Genomic DNA, 25,261 nt, shown 5'->3' with positions numbered 1-25,261 from the left:
TTGAGGTAAATTCTGGGATAAGCAACAATTCGGTGTTCTCGTTCCTGCTTTGGGACTTGCTGGATTCATTGTCCGTTACTGACTGTTTTTGCTTTAGTTTTTCCTCAGTGTGCTTTCTTGAATCTGTGGGTATGGTGAATGATAAAAGGGGAAATTCCTTATAGTTGGTGTTTGAGGAATGTGGGGGTTGACTTTTGTTTGTGGGCACCAACTTGCGACAGCTTGCTGGGTTGCTGACGTGCTTGCGACCTGATTCTGTGGCTGTGCTCTGCATGCATAAGTTGTTCTCCTTGACAATAGGAAGATGAGGGAAGCTGATTTCCTGAGATGGCATGTGAATAGTTGTGAGACTGTGTTGCTCTGCTTCCGATACTGGGTGCTCGAAAAATGGTTGTATAGAGCTAGAATTTACTTGTATGGGCGGCAAGAGAGGGTTTCCAGGAACTCGAGGTGGCACTGACAGCTGGGTGGTCCTATTTGAGGGATCTGTCTGAGTGGGCAGCTGGTTCAGTGATTGTTGTGGACTTGTCAGATCTCCTTTCAAAAATAGTGCCGATGCGGCCGGTGGAACGTTTCCTGAACGTACTGCGTCGCTTCTGGGAGAGTTGCTTATGTTTGAGTTTGTTATGCCAATTTTTAATTTGTTCCGGCTTTTTCGTTGTCTTTTCTTTTCCCTTTTGGACAACCGATGTAAATTATGATTTCTAGATGGTTCGATGGTGGGTAGTTTAGCTACAACTGATTCTGCGGTGTTTGGTAAGGATGGACTGGAGTGGGCTTTCAGGCAGGGTGACTCATGTGCCTGGCTTGGCGCCTCAGTGGAAGAGGCTAACGACTTGGACTCCAAGGGTTTCTTTATTTCCGTTAGGACGGCTGAAAGGAATTGGGGCAAAGATGAGAGGGAGTCAATTATGGGGGAGCAACAGCACACTGATTGCACCAGTTGAGTTTGGGCTTGAGCTTTTTTGATAAGGGCGTTAAGCGCCTCCAATTTTTTATCAATCCCGGCAGTGTACACCGCAACAGTGTTTAGTAGGTGCACCTGCATGTCCATCTTATCAGAGTGATATGTTAGTGCCACTGACGTTGTTTGGAAGGTTTGCAATAATTGGGACCATAGATTGTTGAGGTTAGCCGAAGGGTAACTGTTCTGCCTTTCGGGCTCCTTTGATTCAGTATTAAAAAAAGATAAGTCCAGAGAGGTATTGATTATGTTAATGTTTGACCCCTCTCGCGTGACCTTTTGATCCGCTTCTTCGCCTTGATTTTCCTTATCCAGAGACTAATCTGGTTCTCGTTGTGATTGGGCCCCGGCCTGTTCAAATGAGGTTTTTGGGCTCTTTTGAGGCTTGTACAATTTAGGATCGGTTGAGGGGTAAAATACGGGCGGAGAAAACAGGCTTAAATTTAGTAATGGTTGGAAAGTTGGCAGATCGATATTGCTGTGCAATGTTACATTAGATGAGGCTTGTTCTAACGGAATTAAATCACAGGCTGATGGTTGAAGGATGGACTGTTGAGGTGGACTGAGGTCAAGGACTTCTAGGCCGCTTTTGCAGGGGGATTCTGTTACTGATGATATAGTGTTAGGTTGCCCTAGGTCGAAGTGCCCTCCATCAACACTGTGGATCATTGGCAGAACCGTAGTTTGGTGTAGCCTTAGCTCAGGGGCTGCAGGGGCGAGCACCTGCCGAGGGGCAAGTGCCTGTTGTTTATCCTGAGTGCTTGTATGGTTCTTTCTTGCCGTAGCTGGGACTGTGGTCCTAAAGTAATCCCTTAGAGTGGGTTTGATGTTTGTTGATTTGAATTGTTCTTTGGGGCCGGACAGTTGTTCCTCGACAGTTGAATAGGGGTATTCTGACCCTGGATCGGACACTGTGCTTTGGTTTACTGATGTTTGGAGAGGCAGGGGTACCACCGAGGGTTCAGCCAGAGGGTCACAGAGGTCCATCTTCTTTACACCTTTTTTGGGTGGTTTTGTTGGAGCTGTCCTTGTTCGTCCTGACCTCATCCCACGTGCCCCAAGGCTTTCCGATTGGTCCTAAAAAATTCATGTTGGATATTTTGAAAAGTGGTCCGGGTTTATGGATTGGGGCAACAAATTAAATTGATGTGGGCCTTTGATTTTTTATGTTTTTTTATGTTGAAATTTATTAAATATTTGAAAAGGTTTACCAATACCGGAAGGATTCTTGGGTATCCTTTTTTCTAGAAGCCCAAACAGACGTTGTGAATTATATTTCCTGGTTTTTACCTTGTTTTTTCCTTTTGTATCCTTTTAATCTGTTTGTGTTTTAGCACAGGTTTTATTTGGTTGTTCCTTGGTTGTTCCTTGGTTGTATCTTAGTAATTTAGTTATTTAATTTGTCTGAATTATTAGTTCTCCTTTTTTCCTAATTTGATGATAATTAATTCTGATGTTGTGGGTAATGGCGGCTGATTGTTACTTTTGTTCCTGTATGATTGTAGATTTTGAACTGTATTATTCAGTTAGCTGCTGTTCGGGTGTTGGAATTGTTCAGTTTTCACTGGAATACTTTGATTGTATTTTGATATGTCCCAGACTGAAGATTTTCCCCCTCCTGCAAGGTAAAAGTTGGAGCAGGACGGGGTTGGCGGATAGATATGAGGGGGACTGCACTCCCCGGCCCCCTTGGTCTGGACCCTGTTGATGGGCTCCCCCTCTTACACTGCCTTTTGTTAAATCATTGTGATCTCGATTTCAGACTTCTCCCCAAGGGCGGAAGGACAGAAGGGGCGCCTCTCACCTTCTGGACTAGCTTCCGCTGCACGATTCTCTAGCTCTCCTCCCCCTTGGAGATAGAGTCAGTGGTGGGGGGTGATAGACGGCTGGATGCGGCTGAACGGAGAAGCAGAGGAGAAACAGAGGAGCGGGGGAGCAGAAGAGCAGAATTCACGGCTCAACCCCAGTTCAACTCGTTCTCACGCCGCTCTCAGCTCTCTGCCACTACTGCTGAGAGCTCCGCTGCTGAACTCCGACCCCGGACTCCAACTCCCCTGCTGAGCGGCCACAGAGCGGAGGGGCAGAACAGAGGAGCAGACCAAGGAGATTGGCCGCCTGCCTCGACCGCAGAGCCGCGGAAACCACAGGACAAAGCAGCAAAGCAATTGAGCAGGAGGTAAGGGGTACTGTAGAGTGCTATGGCCGCAATTTTCCACAGCCGCTCCTTCGCCGCCTCGCCACGCCGCCTCGCCTCTCACTCTCTTACTCTACTCTGCTCTGCTCCGATGACGAACTGCAAAACGCGGACTGGGACAATACTTTGTAATGTAAAGTTCTTAATGTACTTATTTATTAAAACAATTTTTAAGATAAAGTGCTCTGACACTCTTGAGTCTTGCCCGTGCTAAAACAATTAAAAAAATAAACAGATGAATAGCATTTCACCCACCACTTTTTAGGTATTTCTAAGCGAGACGCCATAATTGTGACAGGTATAGCCAAATTTAGTTCTCGTGCTCACTGTTCCTTATGTCCTCAATAATGAGGCCAATACAACAAGACCAAAACTGGTGTAAGGTGGCTGGTGGCTCTGTGTGAAGGGGATGTGGCCTGGCATTTCATGCTGGACTGTTCTTGGTGGAGCATGACCACTATCATGTCGCTGGTCTCTATCGGATGTGGCATTGTCGACAAAAGAATGATGGACTGAGATACAACCAGAGTAATTGCCAGTGAGTGAGATTAATACAAGCATTCCACCTATCACTTTTATGCTTTTCTAAATGCGATGAGCTATGTGATACAGGTATGCCCATATGTTGGTCCTGTGTTTACTATAGTGTGCCATAGAGGTCAAGCTGATGAAGCTCAGCAAGGCCAAAACCAGCCTGAAGGTTGCTTGAGATCCTGCGTAGCATTTAGGACTAGTCTGTTTATGTTAATGTTGGACCAATACTGATTTGCAAATGCTGGTGTCTGTCTCGAGTGGCGATGTTGTTGGCAAACACACAATGCGGTGTATTGCAGTCCAAAGTAAATACCAGTCACTGCGATTCATTCAAGCACTTCAACCAACACTATTTTGTTTTTTTAACAGGAATCTGGTCACATTAATGGGGAATCTGTGTAAAAATAAGATTCGAACAATTGTGGATGCAATTCCAATTTAGGACCATGCCATTACCATTTGGTGGTCAGCATAACTTTGTATACATTCTTATTGCTTAATTCCTGAAATGGTGGCTAACATACTTGAGCTTCCATTCAAGGGACATCAGAATATAGTAATATTGCTGTTTGTTAATTCAGAATTTTACGTACAATATTTTATGCACATATTTTTTTTTATTGTGTGACTATTTTGATTGATGCATTAGGTTTTAAAACTAGACTAGATGCAATACAAATTGAACTGTACTCAATTGATGTGTAGAGTACTATAGGGATTTCTCACCCTTTCACCTTTAGTGGAAAGGTATACCACGCACTTACTTAGTCGTAATCTCTTCCATCTCTGCCATTTAACGGAGACCATCTTCTCAAAAGCCCATGACAGGCAAACTTGGAGAGCACAGAGAGTCTTACACTTTCTGGTTAAAGCAGGGTAGAATGAGATATCGTCTCAGGGCCATTCACAGCTCTATAATGATGTTAAAGTGTTTTTTAATATGCAATTTTGGGTAACAATTACCTCTCAATACAAATTACTTTTATGATGGATCATAGTTGGAAAAGCTGCAATAATAAGATTTCACTTAAAACGATTTTAATTAGACATTCAGAGAATTTTTTTATTACTGTGATTTAGTTGTGCCACTTTTTTAAACATTTTTATGAAGACTCAATTTTTGATTCATATGGTTGCTGTAATGTTATACTGTTCGTCATGCTCCTGCGTATTCACTCTCCCAACTAATGTCCCCCTACGTGTCTCCACACAGTCTTTTCAGCGCACAGGACATTTATGACATAATTAGTTATTTTTATGTTCCTGAATGTGCGTGTATTGTGAATGAAGCTTTCTTCGGGTTCTGAAAGTAGTTAATTCAAGTCTATTCTGCTTTAACGTCATGATTTGGGTCTGTTGGAATGTACTGGTGTATTGATTATTGTTTGAAAAATGTTTCATATGGTATTGTGCATCTATGCACAGTAACAGTGCTGAAGCTGTTGGAGTTCTCCTTAAGAGTGGGTTAGTGTTACGTACTTTATTATTATGTCTTATGCTTTGATTTGCCCAAAATGTGCTATCACTAGTCATCCATTTGATTTGTGGGATGCACACCGTTTTTCATTCAAAGTTTATCCATATTTATCCTTTCATCCTCCAAGAGTGCATGCACAGTGGAAAAATGCCTTGCCCCAATCATGACACGTTATAGAACGTATACATAATATGGGGCGGTATGACGCCCCAATTCCAGGTGCCCTGCTGAATGTGCGAATTTAGCGCCTGCTTATTTCTTCAACCGCTTAACTCCGTGTATTCCACGTACTCTGGTAGCCTGAAATGCATTGGGTTTTTAATAAACACTGCCTTTGACGAATCATGCATTATTACGTGTTTTTGTAAGAGGTCCGGATTGGCGCAACATAAACATGAGAAGCTTTTGAAAATGGCATAATATTCCTACGTGTGGATTGAACTAGAACTAAGTTACAAAATAATGTTTAAAATGGAGTACATGGAATACACGGAGTTAAGCGGTTGAAGAATTAAGCAGGCGCTAAATTCGCGCATTCAGCAGGGCACCTGGAATCGGGGCGTCATGTCGCCCCATATTATGTATATTATCACTAGTCATGCTACTGTGAATTTGCAGTTTTTACTCAGTATTATTGCTAGAAATGTGTATGAAAACCCTTGTTTTGGGAGTGAGTCAGATACTTCCCCTTTTTTAATTAAGATGATGTCAGTTTCTAGGTGACTGACAATTACAATCTAGATGAATTCTCTTTTCATTAGAGACTTTTTCCAATATTCTAGAGATTTCTTTATTTCGACTGGGACTCTGTCCATTTTTCTTATGATTTTGCTGTTCGTTTGGGACTTTAAATTATTCTTATTTCTGATTCTAAATATGTTCGCTGCATTTATGTTTTTAAGGCACTTAACATTAATTCTACATAGCTTGATTTTGAGATTTTGTATTAAAACCCTTTAACTTTTCCCTGATCTAAAACTCAGTTACTGAGTGGTCCCAGCTGCCTTATTTTATTACTATGCTAAACTTATGTTGGGCCTGGTATTGTGGAGGGTGATGTCGCTTCTCTAAAGATCAAGGGTGCTGAAGCGGAAACGCCAGAGGTAAATTTGTGCTGATATACATTTTGGGGTTTCTTAAGATTTGCGGTTCTGCTTCCAAAATGTCAACTGCCAATACCACACACAGGAATTAACTCACTTCTCCCATGATACACATACATACACACACCACGTTTATACTTTTTTACCCCTGCTACCCTCTCAAGTTGTGTTAGTTTTGCCTGGGAAAATCAGCCTCTCAATGTAGCTATGACTACATGGTAGGATAATACTTTCAATCTGGCAAAATCCATAGTACTCTGAGACAATAGAGCTACACAAACGTACCTGAGATTGCTTGGACAGCCACACGTAGAAATCCCTTCACTTCGCCCTTTTCACTAACAATGGCAACTCGATGGACTAGTGACACAGGGTACAGCAAGTTGCTGAGATACACAAAGGCCCTGATGGGAGGAAAGAAGAAGTTAGAATAAGGAATGTGGAAAAATAAAAGTAGAAAGCTATGGCAAGCTGGCATTCAGTGCACAGTTAGACTAGAAAAAGTACTCCATACTCTTGGCTATCGAACTAGATTGACAACACAACATGTAACTGCAAAACAAAATCTTGGGTAAAACAGCCAAAGCCAGCCAAAAGCAAAGTGGGCAAGCTGCAGCCGTGTTCTGAGCAGGTGAACTAAACGAACATCTGGTGGAAGAAAGCAGGGTGGGATCAACCTTTTTAGTTTTGCTCTCAACTGAGCATAGCTGGCGGTGAAACAGCACATACGCACCACCACCCAGTCTCTCATGGCCCACTGGAAGGGAAGTGTATTTTGCATGGAGGTAAAAGAGGATGTCGAGAATAGATTGTCCCTCACTGAAACAATGTAGCTGGAAAGAACACCTCTTCTAGAGTGAGATTTGGAGACACGCAAGACTGAAATTCAAGGCACTTAAAGAATTCTGCGAGAGAGGAGAACCGACAGAAAAGGCAGAAAGATGAAAAAGGAGGAATAGTGAGTCAATGAAACTTGTAGCATATTGACTCAGGAAAAAAAGATATATGTCAAAGGGCTGTATAAGTCATGTTTACGTCTGAGAAGTTCTATATGGGGAGATGTCATAGTGGTTTTACAATACTTTGGAATTTTACTGTCAAGTCTTATTTTTATTCTGGTTTTCACATAAAGAAGTTAATATATAAGAGTGTAATCCAGTGCATGGATTCTGGCTGTTAAAATATTCTTCCCACAAGGTTTATCAAAGGGTGAGCAAATAGTGCTGATAACTTGGAGATCTCCAGACTCCTTGCTCAGTACTAGAATATTATGGCACTTAAAATCTGCCAATAGAAGATTTTAAGTGCCATAATATTCTAGTACTGAGCAAGGAGTGATGGAGATCTCCAAGTTATCAGCACTATTTGCTCACCCTTTTGATGAGGGCATATCTTTCTTTGTAAGGCCAGATTTTTGCCACGCAACGGTCGAGAGGCGTTGGAGACTCCGTCAATTGATCAAGCCTCTCCAGGACAAACATATGCAGGTCTTTCTGGTAAACCCAGCACAACTTAAAGTTGTGAGAGAGGGTAAAACCCAATTTTTTTCGTCTGAGGTGAAGTCCAAGGAGTTTCTGGACTCATTATGATCCGCTAATAGGGGGAAGTGGTATTAAATGAGCCTAGATGAAGATGTACAGCAGGAGAAACAATCAAAATGCCGATGTTCTCCCTTAGAGGGTTGTGTTTAATCTATTTTTTTTCCAAGGGGATAGGGGGCTCGGAGGGGGGTATCTAGGGGTAGGATATGTTTTGTTTAAAGTATGATTTTGGTGATCTACAAGTGCACCCACACACCACACTACTGCATCCATCCACCAACGCACAGACCTTGGTCTGAGCGCTTCCAGGGGGAAAGGGTGGGATGGAAGGGAGATCCAAGGGAGGGTCATGTGCACAAGGGTGGTGGAGGGAGGGGGGGGGAAGCAAGGAAAAAAAGAAAAAATTGAGAATTGACGTTATAGAAATAAGACTTGTATGGCTTTATTTGTACAGAATGGCTAATGCCAGTAATCAAACCCCGGATTCAAGAAGAAGGAGACGTATAAAAACCGATAATGCTTAGTCTTACTACCTATACAATTAATATAGGGGGCTTGAATGATTGGCGAAAAAGAGCCAGACTCACGGAATTTGTTAAATCTGAACCCATCGATATCCTATGTATGCAGGAAACGCATCTCTCATGGGCAAAAAGAAAGCTGCTAAAATTTGGTGGCTTCGAGATGTTTGCATGTTCTTCCCAGACCTCAACAATAAGAGGTGTGGTAATCTTGGGGAAATTATCCCTGGGGGGGGGTCAAACGGGCTAAATCAGATCCAGCAGGGAGATGGGCTATAGCAGAATTAGGATGTGGGTTAACGGTTTGTGGAATTTATGGATCAAACCATGATGATCCCACAGTATTTGAAGTAGTGGAAAGTGAGCTGTCAAGCTGGCCCGCACCAATCTTGGTATGTGGTGATTTTAATATTTCGATTGACTTATCCAGCAATGTTCCCTATAGTGGAAGGAAACCTAGAGTCTCAAGGGCACTCCTATCCATGATGGCATCACATGGTTTGGTTGATATATAGAGCTCAAAACACCCTCATGACCCAGGCTTCACGTATTTCTCCTGTACCCACCAGAAGTATTGTAAACTAGACTATGCTTTAATCTCCTCAGGTGAGATTGGGAAATTTAACATCAAAAAGCTCCCTAAAATTCTATCGGATCATAACCCGTTAATGATTAGCCACAATGGTCTAGGTCCAACTAGGAAAAGAAGATCTTGGACATTTAATCGTAAATTACTAGCTGATGCCGCATTTATTGAACATCTGCGAAACTGGACACGCGAGTTTTTCGACGCAAACCAATATAGTGCCTCGAGAAATTCGGTCTGGGATTCATATAAAGCAGCACTAAGAGGGGATGTAATTAGTTACACAGCTCAGCTAAGGAAAAAACAACAGGATGACAAGAATAGACTCCTGGGTGACTTGGTTAAAGCAGAGGAACAGCATTGTCTAGCATTAACTCTGGGAAAGGAGAGTGCTCAGAGTCAAATTAAAATCTGCCTGATTAAAGCCGAGATACAGAAGCAACTGGCTGATAAGGCATCTATAGATTATTGGACCTATAGGAAGAAAATGTATGAGACAGGGGAGCAGGCCGGGAGGGCATTATCTTTAAGAATCAGGCAAGATAGTGTTAAGAATGCCATAACATGCATACAGGATGAGGGATGTGATTATACTGAACCCCAAGATATTGTATCTATATTTGAAAAATTTTATGAAAATCTGTATAGGGAAGATGCAGGGGATACTTCCCCGGATACCACATGCAGACATTATCCAGATTTAGGCCCCAAGCTAAATCAAGACGAAATGGCAAGCCTCGAGCTCGATATAACTATGGAAGAAATACTAGAAGCACTATCTCAGTTAGCCGCAGGTAAAGCTGCTGGCTCCGACAGCATACCCTTAGAGATCTATAAACACTTAAAGATTGAGATAACACCATACTTGCTAGATCTTTTTAACGGAATTATGTGTACTGGTGTAATACCAGAAACGTGGAGAGATACCAACATTGTGGTATTCCACAAAAAAGATAAACCAAAAGAAAGTACTGGTTCTTATAGACCAATCTCTCTTATAAATTCCGATAACAAATTATATGCAAAAATTATAGCCACAAGGCTGGGGAGGGTCATTGGTGGCCTCGTCTCCCCCTGGCAGCATGGGTTCATCCCTGGTCGCGGCACAACGGACCATGTGAGAAGAGCTATATCCATATTTGAGGCCCATGCTGGGGGGGAGGGGATCGCCATGATCCTCCTTGATGCCGAGAAGGCATTTGACCGTGTTAGATGGCAGTATCTCTGGGATGTATTACAGGGGAGAGGCTTTGGTCCGAAAATATTGATAGCCATTAGGGCCATGTATCGTGACCCGATGGCTTGCATACAGATGATGGGTCTGAGCTCGGCTGGGATCAGGATAGAAAGGGGCACCCGCCAGGGGTGTCCCTGCTCACCAATCCTATTCGCCCTGTATATTGATCCACTGATTAGACAGATATTGGCTAGTAACAGCATAAAACCAGTCATAACCAATGGGTTTGAGTGCAAAATCCTCGCATATGCTGACGATCTAGCGGTTTTAACACCTGATCCGGCAGAGACTATGCGAACATTAGTAGAGATTACCAAACAATATGGATATTGTTCCGGATACAGGTTAAATGAGGGAAAAACACAGGTAATCTCCTCAAAGAATATAATAAAAATGGACCAAAGGTATGTTGATTCTGCTACATATCTGGGGGTTATTATCAGAGCAGAGACCGTGCTAATTATACGGGATAATTTCAATCCACTTCTCAAAAAAATAGAAACAGACTTAAAACGTATGGATGCATTACACCTATCTATCATTGGCAGAACAAATGTCCTGAAAATGACAATGCTGCCTAAGCTTCTGTATTTATATAGGTCTATACCCCTCTTAATCGAGGAACAAATGCTAAAAAAAAACAAATCCATCTTTAATAGCTTTCTGTGGCAATATGGCAAGATTAGAAGAGCAGCCAAATATATGTCTCTTCCCCAGGAACTAGGAGGTTTGGGTGCCCCAAATATAAGATTCTACCACTGGGCATGTTTAATAACCCAGATGTCTATCTTATTTCAAGCTGGTGGTAGGAAGAGTCATATCAGGGATCCAACTTCTAATCTGTATATTCTTCCCTCAATATATGTGCTTCTTATGGGGCAGGAAGCCGTGGGTGCCTTATTGCGAAAAAACGGTCGCAGATTTTTTAAGAAAACTAGGCTTAAGATTGTACTGGGAGCATGGGACCTATGGAAAATATTACAGAAATACCTACAGATTTCTAGAATTAATAGACATTCACCTTTATGGAAATCAGGTTTCTTTCCGAACCTTAGTATGGACGGGGCATGGAAATGTTGGGAACAACACGGCAGCCAGACGATAGGCGACATTATGTGTAATGATAAGATCATGTCATCTGAAGCTATTCAACAGAAATACGATCTATCTATAGGCCATAGCTTTAAGTATATCCAAATTGCACGAACTTTTAGCGTAGATGTAATTGCCTCTTGCTCTCTCGCTTCTAACTCCATCCTTGATTATGTAGTGAATGATGGAGACAGGATAAGGGTAGTTTATCAGGAGCTGCTGGGCAGACTACCTAACGATCTCGAGAAGCATGAGGCAGCTTGGGCAACTAAATTACAGGACCCAGATGCAGATCTTGATAAAGCCCTATCCTTAGATAAGCAGGTACTTAGGTCCTCTAATTTAAAGGCTCAACACTTTATGACTGTTTTCAATTTATATTATACCCCCGCTAAGTTACATGACTGGGGGATGAGAGAAGATAGTAAATGTCCCAGATGTCAACAAGACTCAGCCGATCTGGTTCATATGTTTTCCCTTTGCGACAAACTTGCCACAATTAAAACCGAGATCGAGAAATTTCTGGAGGGGCTGCTAGGCTCGAAGATCAGTCTATCCCCAACAGTTATGATACTCGGGATTGACGGCAAACTAGGGCTGAGTGGGAGGAGAGAAGCAGAGGCTCTAATTTTTCTAGCTGCGGCCGTCTTACGAATCTTGATATCAGCTGCTTGGAAGGACTCCTCTCCCCCTACTTTCTCAATGTGGTTGGCCAGATTCCTTACTATGCATAACATAGAATCCTCTCTGTATTTTTATAAAGGTAAAACATTGCGGGATTTTGGTCTTGAAATGTGGGCTCCAGTGAAGTTATGGAGAGAGGGTACGTCTGCTAATGCTGCTTTGATTTAACCTACCCAGCCTGAAACTTATTAAACTCCTTAAACAAAGATATATATGTATATAGGTATAAATTGATCTTTTTATGTGGACTGATTACCCTGTGTATTTTTTATAAGTCCAGGTAGTAATAATAATATCCAATTTAAATTTGTATTGATGTATTAATGGGATGATATAGTATATGAATTTTTATGAATTTTGTGATTTCTTATCAATGTATAGCATCTGTATTTTGATGTCTGTTTTATATTATGTCAATTCTCAATAAAAAATAAATAAAAAAAATAAATAAATAAAATCTGCCAAAAGAATATAACAATTTGGGGTATAGTTTCAAAGAATGCAGCCAACAAACTATGTTACTAGGTTCTCTATCTATTCAACAAAGAGGGATATCTATGTCCTCTGGAAAGAGAAGTCCCAGCCAGGGTGTTTAGGTGAAGAGCGATCAGTTAAAGGGTGTTTAGTTAAAAAGTACGTTTTATTCTCTGAGGTGGCTTTTCTTAGTTGGGCCTGTTCGAGCTGGGTGGAGCCTATGGTCAGAACGTTGTCCCCTAATTACACTTAGCCTTTTCGCCTATATTTCTTTCTATCACATCCTGTACACTACACTAAACTAATTGCTTATCTCCCACAACAATACTCTTATATTTTGTGACAAGACTGGAGACTATCATTATGCATATAACTTTTATTGCACCACTCCTTGCAGCACTTCAAAGTATTACATCACTAAACTTCAAAAATCTTGAATTTAGAATGTGCACCAATATATAATCCACAACACAGCATCCATCTTCCTCTTTTATTTGCCGCTCCTTGCAGATAAGCATGCTGTTGTGTGATTCTGTTTGGCAGTCATGTTTACAGATGATATGTTTTTAATGTGCTCAGTGAATGTTGGAGGGGGGTGGGCGCACACTGCCTCACACTACAGCACTCAGTTTGCCCCTATGCATCATAATAAATGCAGTGCATGATAACACTTTCCTCGGTGTCCGGCTTTAGTTTTTCACCCTTGTCGGTGCACCCAGTGCTGTGTATCTCTAGACACGTGTTTCAGAATAATTGTCCTTCTTCAGTAGAGAGCAACACTTTTCTTGGGGGTGCTGGAGATGCTGCCCAAAATCTTCTCAGGGTCAGTTGCACCAGCTTACTTTCCTTCCATTTGGTCTGGTATCAGCACCCTGGTGATTCACCAAGGTGTTGAGGCCAGTGGCAAAGTATCTCAGAGAGACAGGTGTGAGAATGATTATGTATCTGGACGATTTTTTGATATTGTCTCAGTCAGGAGGAATTGAGGAGTCAGTTAGTCTGAACCATGGATCTTTTAGAAGGTTTCGGTTTTGTAGTGAACAAGGAGAAATCTGTCCTAGTCCCGAATCAGTGTTTCGAGTATTTAGGTTTCATTGTAAACACTGTGGAGAAATCTTTAAGTTTGCTAGAGAAAAAAGTGAAGAAATCAAAACCAGAAGTCAAAGGTTTGTTGAGAAAGGAGAGAGTCATTCTGAGGTCTTTGGCAAGAGTGATTGGTTTGTTTTCCTCTTCTATTCAGGTGGTTTTTCAAGGGCCTCTTCATTACAGAGCACTGCAGAGATTGAAGGCAAATGCTCTCAGAAAGGCTTGTGGTATGGAAATCAGGTCGTGATTCCTGCAGAGGCTCGGGAGGAGTTGGCTTGGTGGTTAGATAATCTGGAAGTTTGGAATGGCAGGGCGATTTTTGGGATATGCCCAGATTTTGTGTTGGAGACAGACGCAAGCCTTTGTGGCTGGGAAGCATGTCTGAGGGACAGGAGACAGGTAGGAGAAGGTCATTTGAGGATAGTTTGGTGCTCATAAATGATAGCAGGGCTTTATGCCTAGAGAAGTTTTGGGGAAAAGTTGAAGAGTTTCAATGTTTTATTGAAAATGGACAACGTTTCTGTGATTCAGTACATAAACTGAGAGAGAGAGCTTAGCAAGTCTTTTCTTACTGTTTATTAGCCTGGCGGTTGGCGGTCTAGTCTTCAACTTGCCGCCGCCATAAATTCCAACTCCTGAGCGGCCGCACAGCGGCCGCGCGCAAGCGGAGGCAAGCCCGACTGCGCCCCCTCCGTGCCGTTACGCTGCCAGACGCCAGGAAATGCTGCCAATTTCATTCCAACGCCCCCCAGGGAGCCGAATCTGCTACACCCGAGAGGTACTCCTGGCCTATAGATATACACTTTCCTGTATGAGAGCGATAGAGCCTGGTAATTATAATAGTAAGAGGGCAAATAGGATCATTAGATGTTTTAACTGTGGGTGGGCCAGGACTGAACAACTCCCCTCCCCTCGCGATCATCATTCCTGTACACAGGCAGAACAACAACGACAGGGGATGCACAATGGTGGTTGCGGGGAGACTAGAGGGACAGGGCAGGTCAGACATATACCTGATATCCAAGGATTGTACCTGAATGCCAGATCCATCCCTAAACATGCAACAGAAACATGGGACTTACATGAGGAGCGAAGGCCTGACATATGCCTCTTCACAGAAACGTGGCTTAATCAAGAGGCGACGCCAACATTAGCAAAAGCACTCCCTGATGAATAAGTGGTTACTAGGCTGGATAGGCCCGATAAACGAGGTGGGTGACTGGCTATTGCCATACGGCATCCTTATTACATTAGGACACTAGATAGGGTGTCCTCTGCGAATATGGAGCTCCTAATATTTAGAGTGGAGCAGACCCAGGTCATAGAATGGACAGGGGCGTTAGTATATCATCCCCCGGGAGGCAGCAATAAGGAATTCCTTACTGCAATTTTGGACAGACTGGCACCGCATGTTCTGAAGGCTACTAAATTTCTAAAGATAGGTGACCTGAATCACCATTTAGAGCTGTCCTCCAAATCAGACGCGGCCAACCTTATTACGGAATCCTTAGAGCTATCGCTAAGAGTCACTAGCTCCACTCACAGGGCAGGTCACATGCTACACACCATCTTTTCCAACGTGGGCGACCTGGTGGTTGAACCTCCCCAACCCCTCGACTGGACTGATCACATGGCCTTAAGCTTTTCATTACCATCTTCCCACCCAGTAATGCGGACATATAGCCAGAAAAACTTGCGAAGACCATGGGCAAGAGTAACTCCCCTAGCCTTTAATCAGGAGTTCACCTCCCCCCCATTGGATGGGGACGTAGATCCTAATTCTGCATGGGAGGGATTGGTGGGAGCAATTCAGGGAGCTTTAGACATTGTAGCCCCTCTGAAAAGGGCCACAATGCAGGAGAGGGAAGCCCCCGCCCCTTGATATTCAGATACCCTTAGAAAGGAAAAATCCCTGTGTAGGGTCCTAGAGAGGAGATGGAGGAAAACTAAGGAGGTATCAGATAAACTAGCATACTGGACATCACATAGAGCCTACCTCAACAGCTGTAACACAGCAAGAAGGACATATCTGGGTGTGCGCATAGTGGAGGCTGATAATTCCTCCAGGGAACTCTACAGGATCCTGTAGGAATTTACAAACCCCAAGGCCAGTAAGGAAGCCCCCCCCCCCCACTCAGGACCGTTGTGAAGACCTAGCCAGGTATTTTACTAGCAAAATCGATCTGATCCATCAGTCCTTTGGGTCGACATTATACGATCCGGGGGAGGAACACCTACCTGGAAACCGACCGCAAGAAGTGGTCTTGCCCTATGGGTTGGACACCTTTACTAATGTAACTAGAGAGCAAGTAGAGCCCCTATTAAGCCGTGTAAAATCTGGCTTGCCACTAGACCCGGCGCATCCAGCTGTTATGGCAACTCTCAGCACGGTCATGGCAGATATTCTTGTCAAGATATATAATATCTCATTGGAGATGGCAGTTTTTCCAAATGATTGGAAGAGTGCGCGGGTAAAGCCACTCCAAAAAAAAGGTGGCAGCAGACCCAAACGCCCTACAGAACTATAGGCCAATCTCTCTTCTCCCCTGCTGCTCGAAGGTCTTGGAAACTCTGGTGAACCAACAGCTATCTAATTATTTGGAACAGTACAACCTTTTGGACCCCTCCCAGGCTGGATTTCGTGCCTCCCATAGCACGGAGGCTGCACTGGAAAACACTGGTACATTTCTGGGGCCACTCATAATGAGGACCTATGGGCCTTATTATCAGTGCCCTGGTGTTCCCAGTGGGATCACTTGCTGGTCGGCGCCGCACAAATACCAACAAAATGTGCAGGGGGTGTGGGAGCAGCAAGGAAACAATCGAGTACGTGGTATGTCTTTGCCCTGCACTTCTTAATGATCAAAGATTTTGCTAAAGGGCGAATGGAACAAACTCAGCATTCGCACTTGTCGACAAGCTATCCTTGCATCTACGAATCTGGACAATCCACTGCTTAATATCCGTTAACCAAGTTTGCCACAAGAGCAGTAAAAAGACTTGTAAACTGCGAGAGCCAGCAAGCTAATAACTGTTAATCTATGATGGGGAGACCTAAGCCTGATGGTATTTTTGTCGATCTATTTACTTCACTGTACTATTTCACAGTGGTTGAATATGGCACTTTGCACATTGTTTACTTATAGTCCTCTGTCTTGTGCGACCCGGAACCTTTAATTATTATATGTAGGGGTTCTACTTATTTGCAAATAGAATTGCACTATTACCGGCTTAGCTATCAGCTTTTTAATAATGACTAATGTCTTGCCCGTGGCCTTAGTTGATGCCAAAACTAGAATGGATCACCATGGCTCTCAACTGTTTTTTAACTGTTTCTTAAAAGGGCCAATTGTCTAGATGAAGTTTACATTTTAACAGCATGAACAAATATAGATTACGTTTTTAAACAATTATTTATTGTTGAGTTTCATATCCTTCTATTTACCATTTGCTTGCAACGGTATTAATGTATTAAATGTCATCATTAAGGCGGATTTTAAAAAAGCACGAGGAAATAATGTAAGCAATGACACAGGAGTTTAGTTAACGCTTGTTTACTACCCTATGTGTAAATATTTTAGCAATTGTTCAATAACATTTTTTTTATTGATGCACGCTCATTATTGTAATGATTTTTACTAATCAAACAATAAAGTATTCATTCATTCATTCAGTGGGTCAGGTAACAGAGTTACCAGTCTCATCAGCAATTAAATGGTTTGTAGAAAAAACATGGTTATTTCATATTTATCCAGGAGATTTTGGCTGTAGGAGCTTGCAGGGGAGAATAATGAATCACCGGGGAATGTACCCCCAAAAATCTATTGCCTTGGCCATGGATCATTACAAAGGGCACTTTCATAGTCCAACCAGGAATCCCCATCAATTTTGAACCCTTGAAGTTAACAGGATCCCCAATATTGTTATCCACAGAGATGCCGATCAACACCTCTTGCACCTGAGGACCTGTACTGAAGCTATCAGATATTATAAAAAGGAAAGAAGAGAGAAATAATACAGAAAGAAGAACACTGAGAAAGTGAAGTCAGGACAAGAAAAGGAGGTGCAATATACATAGAGCTAAACACTGAACAGAGACTTCATAACATAATTTGGGTGGTAGAGTAAATGCAAGATTGGATGCAATAAAAATAAAGATTATGGGAGCAAAACAAAGAAAAACACAGACAAATGAATAAGGAACCCTGTGAATATTAGAAAGACCAGGGAAAATAATTGAAGATGAAGATTAAGAAGGAGCAGAAAAACAGTGGAGCAATTTAGGGATGAAGTCAGAGAGATCGGTGGGAGAAGGTGAATAACTAATGAGGAAGGAAAGGAGAGAATCTACAAGATTGGCGAGGTACAAAGATAGCATGTGTAGAAAAATAAGAACATCCTCCCAATATCATTGAGATGTCACCGGTATTCTGCTGAAGCATTTGGGAAAGCAAAAGTTGCAAAAATGTTAAAAGAACAACAGTATTGGAAACCTCAATCAAATGAAGAAATACAAACTACAGGGACTTGAGCACTCCCGAGGTGACTGTTGTATGAATAGTTACTCTGGGAATGAGGAGCAGAAAAGAAACAAATTGAAAGGGGAAATAATTTATGTATTACAAAATGATGAAATGTATTCTATTCCAAACTTCCCAAAGGAAATACTAGGGGGAATAATCCACCCTTCTCTTAAGGTGTTAAACTGCTAGAGTCCATGAGGTTACCCAAAGCTCACTACACCTGATCTGCTTCACATACCACCATGCCCAGTCCTCACTCTGTCTATCCTACACCATTTTAGTGTCTGACCAATCTATCAACCACCACCTTCCTTTCACTACAAACTCATCTGGAGCTCACACCATCTTCAACACTAGACAGCCTGGAAAACTGAAATTGGACTTTCAGTAGATTTGTAAATCTACTCCACCCCTTCATCACTGTCACAGATAAACAAGTCCCACAGTGCTTTGCAGCTAAGGGAAGACTGAGGAGTCCACGTGTGAGGTCAGATAACAACATGCCTCTAAATTCTATCAGATACACTCTGTGTGTGAACGCTTCTCCTTCACATTTTGGAGGATTATATAGGCATCTCTTCCACAATCTATAGCATCAGAAGGATGAAACTTCAAACTCAGACCTTCATAATTAATTTATAGCGATAAATTGAGTATTTTGCACCAAGAAAAAGGTTATTAATATGTTAAATGTGTCCAACCCGAGCCCATCCAAATCACAGATCGAAATAAAGACTCACTATGAGCCACTTTCAGGGCTTAACTCAAGGGCAAGTTGACAGGAGATTTAAGCACTACTTCCCATGGAGTAGAAAGTACTGAGCTTGCTTAAGGGGTAATATAACTCAAAGTCCTATAAACTTGCCAGTACTCTTGAGCATTGTGCAGGAGTCACATATTTTCTCTGAGGGATGTTTACTTTAAAAAGATTTAAGTTTTTGAGCTTTTCTCTTTTAAATGAGAGCCAAATATCTAGCAATTCTTAAAGAGATGGTCTGACTAAGAGAACCAATTCTTCCTGATTTCAGCATGCGTGATGGACTCTGTCCCACGAGGGCTCAGTCATCTTAAAGAATTATTAAACCCTCAATGATTGTGTGTTAATGTCTACAACTGGTGTGAGCCTGCAAACACTTGTTACTAGATTTAATGATTTTATGTCTGATTTGGGTCTAACGGCCAAGCCTCATACCATGGTGGTAGGAAAATCCCCCCTTTTAAAATCATCTTTTACCAATGATGAGAGGATGTCTTATGTTCCAACTTTTTCATACTTAGGTGTCCCCTTTGACCAGAAAGGTTTCTGGCATCATTTGGTTGAAACTAGGGTTAGTAGTTTCAACCAAAATGTTGAGGCACTCTTCGGGTTTACAAAGAAATTAGGATTTAGACCCATTGGTTCAATTATTAACATCTATAAGGCTCACTCATGCTCTGTAAGCTTGCAGTCTGGGGTTTTTACAATCCATCTCATCTTCAGGCAGTGGAGAATATTTTCCTCATACGATTACTAACAGTTCCAAACAGTCTCCCAACTATTTTCTGTCACAAGTAACTAGGTCTGACTCCTCTAAGCTACTGTATACAAATTGCTCCAACCTTGCTATGGCACTCAGTATGGGTAAAAGTTGAGCCAGCCCTTAATCGTGCAATAATATTGGATTGCTTTAGCCTTGATCACATGCAGAAGATACCATGGCTTAACCACTTAAAAGGCAGCTGGATACAGTAGGGATGGTGATTGTTTTTTCAACCATGAACGAACTGCCAAGATCCCAAAAACTCAGTTGAAAAGGGATCTTTTATCTTTTTTAAAGACGTCCAGTGGTGATCATCTGTTGATTGGGAAGAAGAGAGTGTTGGAATACTTGCCTTTAGTTCGCACCCTATGTGTAGAGCCTAACTCTCTTTTTTCTTTTGTCACTCGAAAATGTTTTATCTTATTAGCTTTAGGTTCAGCGTTGCACATTTCTTGGTCTCTTACCCTCGCAAAGTTTATTGTGATGCTGAACTTGAACCATGTCCGTGTGACTCCAAATCAATCATGTTGCACTTTTTGTTCATCTGTTGAGTTTATACTCAACCTTGGAGGGATTTTAATATCTCCCATTAAGATTTTTTGATATCAGGAAGTGCAGGCCGGGTTTGTATCATCTCCAGCTTTTGAACAATATACATACATGTTTAATAATGTATAGATATATTTTCACAGCCGTTCGTTTACGGAATTTAGTTGGGAAATTATTTAAATTATTAGTAAATGGTACTTTTATTGAATTCCCTGCTACGATTATACCAAGCTCCGGTCACGTGTTCTTTTTTGGTTTTATTTGATCCCTAATGAACTGCTTCTGAATATCATTGTTTATGAGAACACAACACTGTTTTTAGCATTTTTATTTGTATTGTCTGTATGCTGACTTTTGATCAAGGTATCAACATTGTAACCTTTGTCCACATTTGGTATCTTGTGATTTGCTGCTACGTGATGGTATACCATCTGATGACCTAGTTTACACTGCTTATTATGAATTTTATTAAAATGAATGCTATTATATTTTGTTTTTTTCTACTTTAAACTATTGATGTTCTCTTTTATGGTTGGCAAAAGGACAGAATAAAGAATATTTGACCTGGCCTGAAACTCTTAAACAAGCGTGTTTCCCTTGTGTATGTCCAACCCACAGGAGAATGTCATCATTCTAGTCTGCTCATAGTCCCTGCTGTTTTTTGATCCTGCAACATACCACTGTAGATTAATTCTTAAAAAAAGGCCTTTTCATACAGAGAGCTTGACATGATACATTTGTTCAAGACTTTCTCTGTCAACAGTAAAATAACAATTCCATTCATTTACTCAATTTAAGAGAGCCATCTTCATTATTTTTCCAAACTTCTTTTGATGACCTTTTTCCCCACCAGCCATAATCCAAACTCAGCCCTCTTTAAATACTTTCCTCCCGATTTCTCACTTCACCAGCACTTCTGAGTGCCAGAAGTTCAGTGATTTTTATATTTTGGGCAGTCTCCCTTATGTGAAAGAGCTAGATCCTTCCCAGCACGCTCTCCTGAAACCTCACCAACCCTCCCACTAAAGTGACCAGGGAGGTGCGGTTGTAAAACGGATCCTAGTAATCACAAAGCTGTCACTCCAGAAAGGCATCTTCTTCCAGGTCCTCCTCCTCTTTCTCCTCATGCTGCACTTTGGCAGGCTCAATGTTGTCAGAGTCAGGGTTCGAGAAGGTAAGGGATGGGGGGACGCCAGACATGCGATCACTCATGCATGTGCTGAAGAGAGGAGTGCTGCAGCAGTCAGAGGTAGTGGAATGGAGGTCAGTACACGACAGAAGTGATCAACATAAGATTCTCAATACCTCCTGAGAGAGAAGTTGAAAGATGAAAAGCAACAGTGCCTGCTCATCTGTCTTAGGCATCACAGCAAAAAAGGGGCAAACTCCTATCCTTGGCTGATATCCACAAAAACTATCACTGTGGAAGAGGAATCCTTTTAACTCGTATAATATTATTAAATAGACTTATTCCTCCCTTTTTCAGTTGTGATAGTATTCGTTTTTCATTGTCTTACGAAACTTCGATTTTTCCTTCTTGAACAACTATAATGTATTCAAACCCTGAAATTAGTAACTATGTCATTGTCTTTCAAAATAATGTAGACCTAGCGTAGATAAGTGCTGCTGCTTATGAAATTAGACTAGATTTGGGTGGCGAGGGTATATGAAATATGTGCATCATAATTCGGTACTCATATCATCTTTCAAGTATTTTAGCATGCAGCACCTTCTTACTATTGCAACCTATTACAAAACATGCACCAGCTGTCATAGTACTTGGCATGGCCCCCTTCATCTAATCCAGCGTTAGCGAGTAAGCATCATAGAACACAGAAAACAAACATGCATAAACCAACTATCCCTTATGGGCCCGCACTCAGATGGGCATGCAATCTTGAATGCCATAAGGCCATGGATTCTTTCTATGACAGAGTCCACCTCATGGCTTGGGTTAGGAAGGAGGGAAATGAGGGGAAGGGGAAAACATAGTATGTGACTAAAGGGAAAGTTGTAGTCTGTGTTCACTAGAATCGTCCTTCTGTATGTGAAATTATCCTACCTGCCAACCAATCGGAACCATGGAAAGCGGTCATAGAAAGGGTCCCCACCCTTCACTACGTTGTCACAGTCTTCAATGACACTTGAAGGCACTTCGGCTGCTCGGTCATACATTTCCCGCATAAGGTCAAGACGTTGCCTAAATATGAAAGAGCAAGTACAAATAAATACTACATAAGAAAGGGACATGCAAAAAATAGTTTAAACAACCAACTAAGATAAACATACCTCCAATTCATTAATGTGCCAAAACAGGTATTCTAATCCAGCCTCCATTTATGTTGTCACTGGAGCATGAGAGACTACCCTGACTAAATGTTTTAGGACCTTTTTAATGAGAAAATAAACTCAGAAAGTTCTCCTGGATTCTCTTTTAGAGTCAGTATCTTTGACTTCCTATGATACATGGTATAGTGAACATATGTAAATTTCAGACACAGCCATGTTCTAAGATATATGATTGTGTTGTTGCATTAATGCTAGGTCTATTAACTTGTCCAGTGTTGCGTATCCCAAGAGTGTACAGTAAACACCTGCAGCATCAAGGGCTGAAACTATGGGGCCGATTACGATGGCGGGAAATCCGTGACTGCCGGGCCGGCGGTGAGGACCGCCGGCCCGGCGGTTGCAGATTTCCCACCATCACCCTGAAAATTCCAGCAGTGGGAATGGGAAAGGTACCGCGGCGGACAGAAAGACCGTCCGCCGTGGTCCCGCAAGGCGGGCCTTTTCCGCCCGCCTTGCGGGACCCGGTTCCATGGGGCAATGGAGGCGGTGCCGTGCAGGCACGGCCGTGGGCATTATGATGCCTGTCTTTTGCGGCGTTGCCGCTGCAAAAAGACAGGCGGAGAATGCCTTTGGGGGCCTGCTGCAAGCCCCCAAGGGGTTGAGGGGGTGGGATGCTGCACGTGGGGGGTACCTATGGTACCCCCTACATATGCATGTACAAGGTGGCAGGCACCGCGCGGTGCCTGTCACGTTGTACATGCATATGTAAAACATGTTTTTTAACATTGTGGCGGGTGCTGCCACCCGCCGCAATGTTAAAATACAGGATGGCGGGCGCATCCTAATTCGTTTTGCGGGACCGCCGCACCTATGGTGGGCGGTCTCTTTTGCACCAATGATGGCGGGCGGACTTTGTCAGCCCACATCGTAATGGGCCCCTATGTGCCTTGAGAGTAAGAAGCACAAGCCTACAGTTCCACTTGCTGTTCCTGGATGACCAAAGAGTGAGCAACACAATCCCGCAGTATCATACCTGTTACTATGTGTCCCAAGAGTGGGCAGCACTAAACTGCAGTATCAGAGGCTGTTAATATTTATCTACGGGGTTAGTAGCAAAAGCCTGCAGTACTATGGGTTGTTACTACTTGCCCCTAACCAAGCAACAAAAGCCTGCATTCTAACTCTGTCTTAACATATGAAATGTAATATAGTACGTAGAATCACGTCTTGAATTCAAAACGGTAAACATCCTTTACAACAACTGCCTTACAATGCAGTCCATTACCCCGCATCTTTTTACTCGCAAAATCTTTTACAACGCAGGGCTTTACACCGCAAACCATTACAACAAACTATCCTTTACAACACCCGGTGGAGTTAAAATAGTAAATTACGTTGTAATGGGTTGCAGTGTGAAGAACTGCATTGTAAAAGATTTGGTGGGAAAAAAAAGCGGGGTAATGGCACACATTGCTAACGGGTGTGGAGTAAAGTGTCATATTCATTAAAAACTTTGTATATTGTTTACTTTTCAGTTCCCCAATATAATTGGATAGTTGTAAAGTATTGCAGGTAAGCTTATGTCCATGAACAGGATGTTTGCATGCCAATAATTATCTGTAAGCTATCCATAATAGTCATATTATGATGCAGTTGAAGGTATCCAGGGAGTCCCTAGCCTCATGGATTGTTTTTCCTACTAGGGGATTGTGCATACCCCATTGTTCACTGTGCCCGCAGGCACCAGCATACGACCACATCAAAGGAAGCGGGGCTGCCCTCCCAATGCGAGCTACAAAGTTCTGTCGGCTATCCCGCTGTGTGGAACCCACCCGGGGTTAGCCTGGGCCAAGCGGTGGCCCATCCATGCCTATCGGAGGCTGGGCTGTGCCTCCACTCTATCTGCCCACTGTTGATGAACTTCACTAGTATTTTTTACAAATGTTTATTGTGGCACCTACTAAATTGGTTTAAAATTCTACTTTATATGAGGTGGGACTTTTGATTGATTCTCACATGATATTTCTCCTGTTGGAGATTTTAGTGATTTTAAGCTCAGGTTAGTTATTTTCTTTAGCACCTTGGAATTGTCTTATTCGTTTTTTCTAGTTGCCCATGTTAATGGTGGAAATTGCTTACACAGTGTTAACTATATATTGTATAACCTAATCAAGGGCAAAATAAGACAAAGGAGGAGGCAAAAGGCCAGAATAGAGTTAAAAATCTTTGAGATCAGCAGAAGATAACTGCATACGGGATAGAATTGAAACCCTGCTTGATGAATGTAATAAAATTAGTAATGCTTCTCCCCCTGAGATTACCAAAACACCCCCCGACCCCACCCCTAAGTACTAGTATCAAGCATACTCCACAAATGTTTGAGAAAGTGACCACTTGGGCAGTTTCTGCCAATCAGGCCAGAATCTCAGAGAAAACCAATGTGCAGATTGTTGATCTAGGCGCTCCGACTATGGAGCATGACAGTCTAGTAGTGTATTGCCATAATTGTTTCTCAGTAATTTTTAGTGATGAAGTAAATCAGGAGTTGGGGATTATGCATGAGAAGGAAGGATACCCCTTTGGGGGTCAGAAAATTATTGAAAGTCTCTGATCTAATAATTGGCTTGAATGAGTAAGTCTCCTCTCTCAAAAGGGCAGTGGAAGGTTTGGAATGAAAGGTTGAGTTGTGTGAAAGTTGTTATGAGAGAGATAGGGGTGAGAGGATTGGGGGGGCAATCAATTGTCGGGAACTATGCTCCTAAAACCCAAACCAGGAGCTTACAGCCTGATTGCCCAACCTCAGTGTACTTTATCAAGACTCCTACTCTCTGCAAACAAGCTGGATGAGGTGCTGCACCATGGGGGAGTCTATTCTGAGACCCATCAG

At 42.4% G+C, this 25,261-nt stretch overlaps 1 protein-coding gene across 1 annotated transcript in view; it reads right to left on the bottom strand.

Annotated features, from left to right (window-relative positions):
- KIF1A (kinesin family member 1A) overlaps nucleotides 1-25,261 on the bottom strand; it is a 2,072,061-nt gene that overhangs the window by 822,230 nt on the left and 1,224,570 nt on the right. The window contains exons 25-26 of the mRNA XM_078667093.1: nucleotides 22,148-22,285; nucleotides 6,558-6,676 (exon numbers count right to left, since the gene is read on the bottom strand). Of these exons, the coding sequence (XP_078523219.1) occupies nucleotides 6,558-6,676; nucleotides 22,148-22,285 (257 nt within the window). The remainder of the gene's footprint in view (nucleotides 1-6,557; nucleotides 6,677-22,147; nucleotides 22,286-25,261) is intronic.

Source organism: Lissotriton helveticus, chromosome 11 (assembly GCF_964261635.1).
Source record: "Lissotriton helveticus chromosome 11, aLisHel1.1, whole genome shotgun sequence".
NCBI classification, from domain to species: domain Eukaryota; kingdom Metazoa; phylum Chordata; class Amphibia; order Caudata; family Salamandridae; genus Lissotriton; species Lissotriton helveticus.
Note: the sequence above shows the minus strand (reverse complement) of the source record. Positions and strands in the feature narration are given on the sequence as shown.